Source organism: Streptopelia decaocto, assembly GCF_964273445.1.
Source record: "Streptopelia decaocto genome assembly, chromosome: 1".
Lineage (NCBI taxonomy): Eukaryota > Metazoa > Chordata > Aves > Columbiformes > Columbidae > Streptopelia > Streptopelia decaocto.
In genome coordinates this window covers 139,150,182-139,164,349 of record NC_138663.1, presented here as the reverse complement: position 1 = coordinate 139,164,349, position 14,168 = coordinate 139,150,182, and the positions used below count along the sequence as shown (strand labels likewise).

Genomic DNA, 14,168 nt, shown 5'->3' with positions numbered 1-14,168 from the left:
TGTAAGCAAACAGCTTAAAGAAGGAGCCCAGCTTAGTGCCTGGGTGTCTCGGGCTGTCCCCGGGGCCACCAGCCTAATGCCCTTCCAGCAGCCCCTCCCTCCCAAAGGCGATGCTGGGCAAACAGAGCCAGCCCTCACCCTCTCCCCGAGCAGCAAGGAGCCAGCTGTGGGGACAGTCTGGACCCGGGCTGGGGCTCAGGGAGGTGGCAGAAGAGGGTGTTTCACTTCAGACGGGCACAGAGCCATGTCTATATAAACCCTGGAGCAGCAGCAACTCAGAGGACTGTTAAGCACACCCAGACCTCAGCTCATTTGGCAGCGCGGCAAAGTGCTGCTGGCCGTCCCGGCGGCTGAACCTCCGGCGGTGTAGAGGAGCACAAGAGTGACCTGCCCATGGGCTCTCGCCTGCTGCTGATGCTGATGCTGCTTCAGGGAGGTGAGTACCGCCTCTGGGTCCCTCTCGCTCCCCGTGCCTCCCCCCATACCGGGACAGCCTCCCCCCTTGCCATCAGCTTTGCCTGCTTCTCAGCAGGCACCTCGGTGGGGTTTGGCCAACTGAGAAAAAAAAAAAAGGGTTGCTTGACTCTTTTCAACCTTACAGTGAGGGGCTGTGTAAGTAATTGAGCTGCCTGCTCGCTTTGCTTCCCTGATGGTTTACATAGCTGGGGCTGTATAAACATGGGTCTTTTTCTTTTAGGCTAGTTCTTTGTGTCTTTTCTGCTCCAAAGTTGCTGGCGTCTGTGTTTCTTCAAAGAAAGACCCTCTTTTTATACCACTGACTGTGGCATAAGCAGTTTTTAATTCATCTGAATTTAAATTCATTTTTAAAAGCCTGTTTAAAGAAGTCATAAGTGTCTGCTAACATAAAGCCCCTGCACACAGGGGCAACACGACACTAAATTGACAGGTCTGAGGTTGTATCTGCAGTACAGCTTTAAAATGAAACCCCAGACCTTGCCTTAATCTACAGCAAAGGCTGCCTGTTTAAGCAGGAAATAGAAAGTGTAAGTTGTCAGACCCACCTCCACTCACCTCCCTGCAGGTATGTTCTCTGCTAAGATGTCCCATCAGTAGTAAAACTAATGACTGGACATACTCCAAATGAGAGATGTGACTAAGTGCTATCGAGGCTTAGATTTTTTCAAGGTTTTCCCAGCTGCATTGGCTTGTCTGCCTAGCACAGAAAAGGCAATTTCAGTTCACAGTCAAGTTATTAGCTGTGTACCTGAATATTGAAACATACTTGGCTGGAGGTGACCTCTCAGCTGCAATGACCCACCACTGGCTCAAAACCCAGCCAGCTTTCAAGGAATGGAACAGGGACATCAGAGGCTGCCTGGGTGCCCACGTTATTTCAAGCTCTTGCAGAGCACGCAGCCCTAAGCACCGTCATTTGGGCTCAATTCCCCTTGGGGCTTTCTCTCCGCTTTCATGAGCAGCTCTACACTGTAATTACAGTTCCTTGATCCTCAGAGATATCCCCAAGAGAAGAATGGCCTTTCTTCTTTTGGGTGAGGTGCAGTTACCTTACACCAGCCTCAGCTTTTTTCAGCAAGCAGCCAACAGACCAAGTCCAGTGGATCTGGCTTAAGAGGTCAGCAAAAGACAGCAAAAAAAAAAATGCAAGCTGCTCATCAGGAGGCCTGAATGCCTACAAAGAAGATTTTGTCTCCATTGGAACATTTTCAGAGTCTGCAAACTGCAACAGGTTGAAAAAGCATGATTTTTAACCTAAAATCCAGAGCAGCTCACTGCTTGTAATTTCCCATGAAGTGCCTGAGAGCTGAGCCCACTTCTAACTCTGGAGCCCCCATTGTTTAGACAAGGGAAATAGCTCATCTCTTTAGTCTCAAATAACACCTGCCTAATGTGTTTTTAGCACGAATCCCAAACACTCAAGCACTGTTCAGGTGAGCAGAGCAGTTACTTTTTCAGGAATGTGCATTAATCCCCAAGGAATGCTCTGGGAAACATAAGGAGGCTGTGTAAAACCCCATGATGGGACTGCCTGACACACTGACCACAGAGGCAAAAATGGTGGAGGGCAGCACTTGTTCCTGCTGAGGGCTCAGACTGCAGAGCGGGAGCAAAGCCCTGCCTTGTCCTTCATGGGGAGAAACCCTCCTTGTCCTCAGTGGGAGTTTGGATCAGGCTGGGAGGGCGAGCCAGCCCAGGAGATTCAGGGAGAGACCCAAGCAAGGGGATTAGAGGCAAGATTTAAAAGGAAAGCAACTGTTTTAATAATAGTATTGAGTCCTTGGGTGGTTTAGGGGATTAATTGTCTGTGTTTGCACAGCATTTTGAAGAGGTCAAGTGTGCTGCAATAGGTGGGGGCAGGCGGCAAAGCAACTTCAGTGGTGGGTTCCCAGCTCCCAGGTGCCACCTCCCTCTCCATCCAACTGTGCTGCAAAGTCCCCCCATTTCAGCAGGCTTTTATTTTTGGGGTGGCTCTGCATGGGTGGGATGAGCACATGAGTTAGGTAGTCAGTCTGAGGGGTTTGATGCTACTGGTGAGCATTTGCCATGCATGATAGAACAGCGCAAAGCACACTTGGTCCTTCACAGTACACCTATGTAGTAAATACTCCTATCTGTTACTATCATTAGCATGATAAGCATCAGTGTTCACAGCTGAGCATCATAGTGGTTTGAGTATTAAGGGCAGGGTACTCTTGGTTTCCATAACAGTTACTGCAAGGTAGGGTCTGTGGTTTTTAAAAAAGTTGAGAATTAAGATGTGAAATCACAACACTGTTTGAAAGACTTGTAACTCAAAAAAGTCCAGGCTGGCTTGGGTGGCTACCCGCACGCTTCAGCTGACACAAAGCTCCTTTTATTTTTTTTTTCCCAAATTAATGCAGCCAACTTAATGTTACAGCTTAAATGGAATGTGAAAGCGGAAGTGGATGTAAGTGTTGCCAACACTTTCAAATGCTCAAAAGAAAGCAAATACACATATATCTTGGCTAATGTAGGCACTTGATCCTTGACAAAGGATACCTTATGGACTCAGGGACTTGTAGCCATCCCTGTATGAAAATTCATAGTACTGTTAGCTCTTTGCCGTCTGGAAAATGGGTTAAAATATCATAAATAGGAGATGAAACTCAGTTAATATAAGACATCTTGGGCAACATAGAAATCACTTTTTTCTGTAGAGCCCAGATTAGGACTGACTGTGTGCTTTTTTTTCTGCTGTTCCCTGTCCCATTTGGGATCACAGTGTAGCTAGCAAGCTTTCCCAGGTTTGGGAGCTCTTGGGTACAGCAAAGCCCAGCTGGCTCTGCACGGTGCTGGCACAGGCCCTGCAACACTTAACAGCATGGGCTCTGTGATGTGCAAAAACTGTGCACTCTGCTCCCAGATGCAATATAGCTGCAATTACACACTGGCAGAGCAGAGCTAGTAAGTGTTCCATGAACTGAACTCCCTGAGCATCCACCTCCTGGATAGCCCAGCCCTCAGGTAAGGCCCCTGCAGAAGCCCAGCCCTCAGGTAAGGCCCCTGCAGAGTCCCCTTTGTAGGGTGAATGTCTAATAAAGGCTAATTAGACTGTCAAGGCTGCACCCTACCAACCAGTCAGGACCAAAAAAATTTCCCCTTTAAGGATTTTAAGAAAATCAGCGTCAGGCATATTTAATCCATGTCTCTTTGTTTAATCCATGTTCTGTCTTTGCAGTTTGGAAAGATGCTCTAGGAAAATCCCATTCACTGCACACCCGAGGAATCATCGAATTGGCAGGAGCTATATCGTGTGGCACGGGACGGTCTCCCTTGGCATATATTGGCTATGGGTGCTACTGTGGACTGGGAGGACGAGGCTGGCCTAAAGATAAAACAGACTGGTAAGAAGAACCTCAACTATGTGTCCAGAAGCAGTGCAGATCTCCTCCCTGTTTGTACTACTGTGACTCCACGGACTGGTTGCTGCCTTGTGGAGAGGCAACTTCTTAGTATATATGAACAGCACTAAGGAATTGTGAGTGAGGACTCACATGTCTCTTGGGGTTTGAAGAAGGGTTTAGCCACTTTCTGGATGAGACCAAAGCTCTTGACACTTTTTACTATGTGGGGTGGACAGCAAAGGAGAAAGCAGGATATGATTTCCTGAAAGAGCTGCATGTTTATTCATAGAGAGCAAGCCCTGCCTGAATAAAGAGGAGTGATCAAGGTATTTGGAAGATTATTTCACCCAGTTCCTGAAAATCGCAGTGATGGGAATATTATTGTTTAAACTCTGGGAAACAGTACAGATCATTGCAAGGATTAACCAACCCTGTTGCCTTCATTGCCTGTTAGCTCACACTGAACCAAGGAAGAATGCCACCATGGGAGAGCAGGGTGTTATTTCCCCTATCCTGTGCTTGTTATTCCCAAGGCTAAGTGCAATGAATCTAGAAGGTGTTGCCATCACAGGTTTCTTTCTTGTACTTTGCAATTAGCATACATGTAAACCTTGAGCATGGAGGACTCTTGTGTGCTCTGAGTCTGTTATTTGCAATCTTGTCTCATTCTAAACCTCAAAGACAGAGCACACAAGTCTGTCTTTTTCTACAGTATACTTTCCTGGTGTTACTGATAAGCAAACACAGAATTTAGTGAGGGTGAAGGCACTGTACCGCTCACTGGGAAGGAAACTGAGCTTTCACAGAATCACAGAATCAGCTGGGTGGAAAAGACCTCAGAGATCGTCAAGTCCAACCCTTGGTCCAACTCCAGTCCATTTACTAGATCATGGCACTAAGTGCCACGTCCAATCTCAGTTTAAAAACCTCCAGGGACGGCAAGTCCACCACCTCCCTGGGCAGGCCATTCCAATGCCTGACCACTCTCTCTGTAAAGAATTTCTTTCTGATATCCAGCCTAAATTTCCCCTGGCAGAGTTTAAGCCCATGCCCCCTTGTCCTATTGCTAACTGCCTGGGAGAAGAGACCAATCCCCACCTGGCTATAACTTCCCTTCAGGTAGTTATAGAGAGTGATGAGGTCACCTCTAAGCCTCCTCCAGATTAAACAACCCCAGCTCCCTCAGCCTCTCCCCATAGGTCTTGTGTTCAAGTCCCTTCACCAGTCTTGTTGCTCTTCTCTGGACCCAAATTTCCAGAATGCCCAGCTGTTGGAGACATTTCACATTGCTACAAAACCAAACTTTGCTGAATTGGTAGGATAGGAAAAGGGAAAAAAAGGAAGATGCAAAGTTAAAGACCAACTCCTCTATGGGCATGAAGAGCAAGTCTTCTTTAAAATTAGCAGAGTGAGACATTTCACTGCCAATTCCCTCTTGTTCATGTCCCTGTTTTGTACCTATGAAATATTCATCTATGAAACAGTCAATATGAGACTTACAAATGATGAGTAACTACCTACAAAGTGTAGAGATTTCAGCGCAGAGATTTGTTTTATTTTCCAGTATTATCTCTTGACCTGATTATCACCATCTACAACAGCATCTGTAAGGTGACTATTATTTTTGTTAGCCTTTTACAAGTTCTCATAAGCAGGCCTTTAAAGTAAAACATGACTTCACTAATCTGCAGTGCTTCTTTTACCGAAGTGTTCAGTGGAGTCACCTAAAAGCTGTTTTCCACATAGGCTGAGTGACCCCCAAGTTTAAGTGGCTCTGGGAGATGGAAGTGGTCAGCACTTCTGAAAAACAGGGAGAGTAAAATATGGCCATGTGTTTATCATCTAGTGTTTCTGTCACTGTATGATTTCCATGGGACATGGATTTAATCCTCATGGCAGAAAATGGGACTCTGCAACTGTAAATGCCTCACAATACCAGATAGTTTGTAAAACAGAAGCTTGATCCTTTAAGTGAATTCATAATTGTTCTTTAGCTGCAACACTTGGCTGAAAAAAAAAACTAAAACCAACCAAAAAAAACCACACAAAAAAACCAGAAATGTTTTAAGTTAGGTTCTCAGCTAGGGAGAATAGGTAATGCCCCACTAGATCTAGCCCTAAAAATTTCCACTTTATTTTTGCTAGATAAATCTTTTTATATCTGTTTCTGAGAACTACTGCAAAAATGAGTCTGGCTGAGTTCCCTGTGCCTGCCAAAGTGACTGTATTCTTTTCCATATTTGCCATTCTAAAAAAGAAATAAGTGGAGTGGCAAAACTAATGGCTGCGAGTGACAAACACTGTTTGAAATTACTCACGTTGACACTTTTAGGTTTGTTACTGAGACCCTTACAAAAGGAGTAATTTTCTTCTGACTGATTCAGTCAATCTGTCTAGACAGGGCTAGAGTGCTTGTAAGCACCTCTCTTTCATAGGAAAAGAAAAAAAGCCATTGAGTGGGTAATCCTTTTATGAGGTTTATTCCACAGACTGACTTTGATGTGGCATTTTCAGTAATTACCTTTTCCTTTTTGTTCTGCTCTCACAGTCCTATCACTTCAAGACATAGTGGCATCTCTTCCGCATAAAGTCAATAGATTTTTTTCTCCTTCCCCCTTCTGTTCCCCTGGATTGCTGCAGCTCCCATTTATTAAAGCAGGACCTGAAGGCACTCAGCATCTTCCTGAAAATACCGAATGTTGTGAAAGGCAGGGTGGCATACATGGCTCATCTAAGTCCTGGCAAACTCATAGGGAAGACTAAGATTTCCTCTCAGTTGCTGAGTTAAAGCAAAACAAAAGGACACACAGCGGTGACTGTGCTGTTAACCCGACCAACACAATGTGACAAATTCTTACCTTAATGACATTTGCTAAACAGCAGGGGTCTGGGCAGAGGATCCTGGCAGGCCAGCTGAGCTGTCTGTAGCCATTAGGGCCGTCTGGTAGCCCAGACGTGATGAATATGTTGCTTGCTAACTAGAAGACAGAGTTTTATTTGTTTTCCATACCTGTTGATGGGTGCTCTGCCATAGTGTTGGCCAGCTCTGTTTGTGTGGGTCTAACTTAATGTTAGCAGGTTATTGAAAAGCTGGACACCATGAGCTGACCCAGGTGCAGGAAAGGGTATTTGCAGACAGGAGGAGACCATGTGAAGGTGGCAAAGGACAACGATAGGTTTCCTCAGCCTTCACACCCTGGCACTTCTTTCAGCGTGTCTGAAAGAGGTATTTGTAAAATACGAGCCAAAGTCTTCTCGCTTTGTCTTGGTGTAAGCTACATGTCATCCTGCTACAGTTATGGATATCATCAGGAGGAACTGGGGTAAGGAGAAGCAGAACTGTGCCCGAGAACCTGTGGTCCTGCAGAATTTATGCAATCCCCCTGATTTTGCCAAGCCAGCTAAGGAGCAGTGAGTTCTCACAGCTCGCTAGCACACCTCTCCAGAGCTCATTTACTTGTCCTTGCCTGATTCACAGACTATCTTTTGCCTCCCCCAATATCTGTTCTCACTTCCTCTACCTCTTTTTCTGTTTGTTTCCTCTGTCTCTCCATGAAGAGCAATTTCATTCCCTTGGCACACAGGCTCCTAACTCCTCCCTTTGTCTATCTACCTTCATATTGTTCCTCCTCCCCACACTCCTCCATCACTAACACTAGCATTACTAATTTGACTACTGATTCACTCCCCAGACCTCACAAACCCTGCTGTTTCCACAGCTGGCACTCTGCCTCAGCTCAGCTTGATTTGTGGCTCTCCACCATGCCCTCTTGTCCCATATACGGGACACCAATGATGGGCCTGCTCTGCAGCTTCAGGTGCGTCAGCCAGGATGCCCTAGGCTACAGCAGCTCTTCCAGATGACACACACCCCAGTTGTAGCTCAGTCCATCTCTGTCATATCTTACGACACATTGCACAGGGACTCAAACATTGGAGAAAGTCGAGACTTTCACACCATCCACAAGCCTGCAATTTCTTCTCTCCTTTCTCTTCCAGCCTCTTCAGGACAAGCTGAGGAGGGAGGCATTACCAGACCAACAAGAGATCTGACTCACAGCCTGTTACTGCCATTGTACCCAACAAAAGCAGCTTGGCTGAATAAACTCTACTCAATTATAGCAATTGCTGTAACTCCTTCTGGGAAAGCTTCAAGCTATGTGTAACCTATAGGGCTTATTCCCATCCTGAGGTCCTTTGTGGAGGCAGCATGTAGGGTGACACTAGTCTGCTACTGCTAACTTGTATTTCTAGGTTTCATAATGCAGTGAATAGTTCGGTTGTAATCATCACACAGGTTTCATCTTTGCAAGCCAAGAAAAAAATGGCATCTAGTTTGCAGACTCATCTGTGGGATTAAATTGCTACTTTAACTACTTAATCAGGAGCCCAATGAGTAGGGAAAGCACACTGGACTAAATCCAGCCTGTATGTTATCACAAGGGCTACTTGAAGGCTGAATTTGATCTGACTGGTCTGATTCTGTTTTATCTTTCACATGATTCACCTGATTTAGTTCCAGTCACTTTATTAGAATTTGAGTCACTGGTAGATCTTCTTGGCACTTCAAATTTTTTTTCCAGGGTTTTATCACACAAATCACCAGCCTCATATCTGTAAACCAATTTCTAAAAGGACAAAATCCTCCTGCAGCAGAAGGTAATGAAGATTGTGATGTTCCTGAGCTCTCAGATAAGGTACTGACAGCTCCTGATGGGTCACCAGAGAAGCCCCACTTCCTGCACAAGGAACCTTTATCCTTCTTATAGGATTGTTTCACTTTTCCAGAGGGATATAACAATGCATCCCAGACTTCTATTGGCTTTTCAGGTACGCTGGCCTCAGGCCTTGAAGCTAACAATCAAGGTCTTCAACTGGATTTAGTAATTCATGGGCAGCCAGCACAGCCATGCTCCCTTTTGATCAGCTCATCAAACTCTTGAAGACATTCCCATCTAAGACTCAAGAACTTCTCTAAAAGCTGTGGGCTCTTCATTTATCCCTAAGATCAGCCTGCCTCAATGCTTCCCACTTAGTAGAGTTGTTTCTCTATAATGTCCCTGTGATCTTTCAGGGACAGCTTCTGGAAATGCAGATTACTCCTCTCTGGATCCAGCTTCTGACCTTGCATTCTTGCTGAAACACCCTCTTTTATCAGGCAGAGGATGTGCTGAATCTTTTCTTGACATATTTTGAGTCACTAAACTACCAGAATAAAATTCAAGTGTGGTCAGGTTTTCCTATAAATCCAGAAATAGTCAATTGTGGAAATTATCTCACTGACTAGTCTGCAGGGTGGATATCGTCAGCTAAGCTAGTCACCCTCAATTCCCTCTATGGTCAATGAAAAGTAATTGCACTTTCACATGCAATGTTTTTCACCTCTGTTAGCTCTCTTCAGTCTGATAATGTGAACTGTGCCCCAGACATGCCTAAAGGCGTTATAGAGAAACGCCTTAAATGTGGATGTTAACATTTAGGGATCTGAAGTTAACTTTGAGGCTGATGGGTTTGTAGCCTCAGAAACTGGATGGGCCAAAGAGCACGTGGCAGGTCCAGGTGAACTGAAAAGATGAAGCTGCTTGGTGATGCTGAACAAAGCAAAAACCATCCTGACTCCAAATTCTGAGGTTGGTCTAAGCCTAAGCTGGTGAGCCACAATCAATGTACCTTGTAGGAAAATTTCAGCTCCCTTTCTGTGGGATTACCATGTATTGTCCACACCTGCCTTTCTGAGGGCAAAAGCTTGGAGAAAGAAGCACAATGGTCATGGGAGCAAATTAGGCATTAATGAGGTCCTGAGCCATGTGAGCTTTCATGGAGATGCCAAGACGCTTGGTTCCTCAACAGACAATTTACTGACAGGCTGAGGCAAACATTGCTGCTATGACTGGGGCATGAGTGGAGCACTCCTGGAGTACATGCAAACACCCTTGAGCAAAACATGCAGGATGCAGGAGGGTGCCCAAACTTTCCCTTTTATTCTCTCGCAGGTGCTGCCACAGGCACGACTGCTGCTACGACAAGGCAGAGAAAGAAGGCTGCAACCCCAAGGTTCAGCGGTACCAGTGGGAGTGTGAGCAGAACGCTGTGCGGTGTGGTAAGGAAATGCTGGCTCGCGTCGGGTTTGTTTTGCTCCCTCCTCCGCTGGCTAGGCTGACTGAAGAGTTTTGTGGCTCTCAGAGGTAGGTCTGTGTATGCTGAGCTGTTTTTAAAGCTGCTTTAGGGAGCGACTGTTCTCTGAGCTCTCTTCCCATCCCTTGTCAGAAACACTAGGCTTGCCTAGAGTCCTGACCTGGAGCTGGGAGGAATGCTGGAGCCCCAGCATCACTCTTTCCAGGTAATGAGTCCTCTCCAGTCTGAAGAGTGGGAGTGGGGGCCATGGAGCCGACAAACCATCTCTGTTTGGCAAGGATGCAGATGACTGGAGGCTCTCTGCCCACCCATATTGCCTGTTCCTCACAGTCACCTTCCCACAGCTGTGCAGTGGTCTGCAGAGGTGGTCCTCCCCTGGCAGTTTTGGCCCTCCCTCCAGCAGAACTGTTCACTTTTTTACTTACCATATGTAAAAATCCCTGATGGGATTCATCTGAGGGTACTGAGAGCTGGCTGATGTCATAGCGAGACCTATCTCCGTGATTTTTCAACACTCTTGGGAATATGGAGAGGTGCCAGTTGACTGGAACCTGGAAAACATCCCAATCTTCAAGAAGGGCAACCGGGATTTGGGGGTTCTGGTCAATGACAAGTTGAACATGAACCGACAGTGTCCCTGGCAACCAAGAGGGCCACCTATGTCCTGGGTTGCATCAAGCACAGCATTGCCAGCCGGGCGAGGGAGGTGATTGTCCCGCTCTGCTCTGCACTGGTGCAGCCTCACCTGGAGCACTGCGTGCGGGTCTGGGTGCCACAGGATAAAAAGGATATAAAGCTGCTGGAGAACGTCCAGAAGAGGACTACAAAGTTGGTGAAGAGTTTGGAGAGGAAGCCATATGAGGAGCAGCTAAAGTCACTTGGTTTGTTCAGCCTGGACAGGAAGAGTCTGCAAGGAGACCTCATGGCAGCTACAGCTTCCTCACAAGGGGAGGAGTTGGGGCAGGCGCTGATTCTCTTTTGTCACCAATGACATAACCCAAGGGAATGGCAGGAAGATGCGCCAGGGGAGGTTTAGGTTGGACATTAGAAAAAAGTTCTTCACCCGGAGGGTGGTGGAGCACTGGAACAGGCTCCCCAGGGAGGTGTCACGGCCCCAAGCCTGACAGTGTTCAAGAAGCAATTGGACAACACCCTCAGACACATAGGGTGAATATGGGGGTTGTCCTGTGCCAGAACAGGAGTTGGACACAATGATCCTTGTGGGTCCCTTACAGCTCAGACCATTCTATGATTCTACCATTATGTACTACTAGAGAAGGGCCATGCTCTTATGCATGGCTGCAAGAAAGGTTAATTAGGGCATCATCCTGCATATCTACCTCTGCCCTGGGGCTCCAGCAGGGATTCTGAAGCTTGCAGAATTGAATGCTCCTGAGTGTCGCAGGCATACAGCGAGTGTAGGCTGTGCTCAGCCCTACAGCTGATACCCAGTCAAGGTCTTGAATTGCACAGTCACAGCCCATCAGTGGCTCGCACCAGTTTGTTTTGACATACACCAGATTACTTGAGTCATAGAATCTGTCACTTCTATTTCTAAGTCTCAAAAATGTCCCTAATGGTAAAATCCATGGTAGAATGCTTGAAAAGTTTGAAAAGAAACATGCAAGAGTAAAACTGTCCCCATAGCATCAAAGCTGCTTGCTGGAACATTAAAAGACTCTTTCTACCTTGTCAGAAGACCATGTTCTACTGGTGTAATCATCAGCCTCTCCAGCAGCTGAAAATGTGTCAGCAGATACAGGATGTGGCACAACACATCTGCAGTTGCTCTTTTCCAAGTGCCAGACAACCTATTAAATAGGAAGTGCTGGCAAAGGAATGCGTTGCTTTAACGTATAGCGGCTCTCCCTCCCACTTACCCATATTCCCACAACTGGCTGATTTTTTCTGCTAGCTATTTGTATATTCAAAAAGAAATCCTGTTTCATTTTGCTATGAAGTAACAGTCCTAGTTGCTGATGTAAGACGCATTATCGAGTCTATGAGATGTGTGCAAAGTATGTCCTGCGAGAGTGCACAGGGCTGCCGTTGCTCCAACCTGGGTAACAAACATTAGTTAATCAAATGCCATTAATTTCTTAACTGATGTCCAGGCAAGGCCTGAGAAGCATCCACCAACCAGTCTCCACAAGCCCTCAGCAGGCTTTGCTTCCCCTGACATCCCCTGTGGGGACAAACAGTAGAAATGCACTCTGAAGGCAAATTTCCTACCCACAGCAGGTTTTACTGAGGTGCGAAGATATAATGTCTGCTCTCATTCAAACAAAAGAGGTGAAGAATTAAATTTCCAGGCGTGCTTTCCGGGCCTAGGGTAATGATGTCCAGAAACATTAGAAGCAGATCTGCTTGCAGTGTCCTTTCCTTTTTATGCAAGAGGAAGTAAAAGCCTGTTGCCTGGCACTGTACCATAAACACAGATATTTTCAGGTAAATAAAACAGAAACTCATTTTTACCTCAGACTTCTCTTCCTTTCGCAAATGCCAGGCAGTTTTGTTCGTGGAATGAAAAAAAATGGCAAAACCGTATTTTTCAGTTCAGACATGCCATCACATGTAGGTGAATTCCATTCAATAAATATCTGGAATATAGAAAAGGCCATAAGTTGTGAGTGCTGGTCAAAAAAACAATTCTGCTCTAACAGAAATGTCTGCCAAGCCAGACTCTTGTATTCACATTAGACTGACAGTGGTTCACACAGCATAGGAAGAACTCAAGGAGCAGAGGGCAGGGAGAAAATCAGGCAGGACTGGTAGCTAAGAAAAAAATGGACATTGTGCTGAGTCCTCATCAGTGAGACCTGTGAAACACTTTTTACTGGTAAACATGTGATTCTCTTCAGAAAAGCTTAATACATATGGGCTTTTCTTATTCATCAGATACAGGGCTGATCCAGTAAAGTCCAGTGAAATCTGGAAAGATTCCTGTACTCTTTGCAGTTGGTTTTGGAGCTAATCCCATGTGCACCAGCATGAAGTCACACTTTCAACTTTGCCTAGTGCAGTGGTTTGATTTAGATAATCTATAATAGCAGCCTCAAATAAACAAGGCACTATGTTTTGACATAATATTAGCCCAAGGGCTGCATTATAGCCACCAAAGATGGGATAAGGTTTATTAACCCCAAATCAGTCATTTGCAATGTAGCCACCTGAGCTAGTTGCTCTGATGTTCCTTATAGTCCTTACCTAGTCATGTAGCCATATAATTGTATTATAAATAGTTCCATACATAGAATTTTGATCAGCTTTGTTATCTGATGACTCATAAAAATCAGGTACCTGGCCCTGCTGTGCCATTCCTTGGCTCCTCTGCTGTGATCAGAGAGATGTAAGAGCAACTCACAGAGCACAAGTGAAGGAAGCCTAGTGGGTGCTTCTGTGTCCACAAGTTTCCAAATGTCCCTCTGGGAGACTCTTCCTTTCAAAGCAGCATTTTTTCTTTTAAAATTGGTCTGATGTGCAGAGCGAGGAGTTAAAAGGGAAGTTGACTGACTGAGGGAAAATGGAATGTTTTTAGCCCAGGCTAAGCTAAAATAATTTTCTTTTTTATCTTTGGCCACTGCACTAAGTCCCCATTGTTCACACAGCTCTAGCAGTGGGGAGCACTCTGCTTTGTGCAAATTTTTATAAATATTGTCAATTTGCATTTAGCTGCTACTTTCTGATGCTCTTGGTCACTGTTAAGGTCAGACATGTTGGCAGAGACAGGACAGGGTAGGGTCAGATCCACACACAACATGACATGTTGGCCTTCCTCCATTCTTCCTTCCATTCCTTCTCCCACAGCCTCTGTTCCCTAAGAATTGCTTTATCAGGGAATTGTTCCTCTTAAAATTGTTTCTTGCCTTTTTCCAATACAGAATCTCTTATCCTCCACTCACATTTTCTTTTGCAGATAACCTGACAGATCGATGTGAAAAAATGGCGTGCCTGTGTGATCAAGAAGCAGCCAGGTGTTGGGGAGCAGCCCCGTACAACCCACACTTCATACTCTGGCCAGACTTTTTATGTGGACAGACTCATCCCACCTGCCATTTCAGATATGGGGGAGCAGAATAGTCTTTTTCGGACCTTTCTTCTAAGCGTTCGAATCTGAAGGTGCTGGAATAAAATTTTACTTACTTTACCAGAGCTAACACCAGTGTGAGAGAATTTCTATCAGGCCAG

General features: G+C 45.7%; 1 protein-coding gene across 1 annotated transcript; it reads left to right on the top strand.

The window, feature by feature from the left end:
* Positions 1-377: 377 nt before the first annotated feature.
* Positions 378-14,060, top strand: LOC309439577 (phospholipase A2-like; the record flags this gene model as incomplete). The annotated part of the gene is made up of 4 exons (XM_082052303.1): positions 378-436; positions 3,680-3,845; positions 9,839-9,945; positions 13,897-14,060. The coding sequence occupies exons 1-4, from the start codon at positions 394-396 to the stop codon at positions 14,058-14,060; spliced, it is 480 nt and encodes a 159-aa protein (XP_081908429.1). The 5' UTR covers positions 378-393.
* Positions 14,061-14,168: the final 108 nt, after the last annotated feature.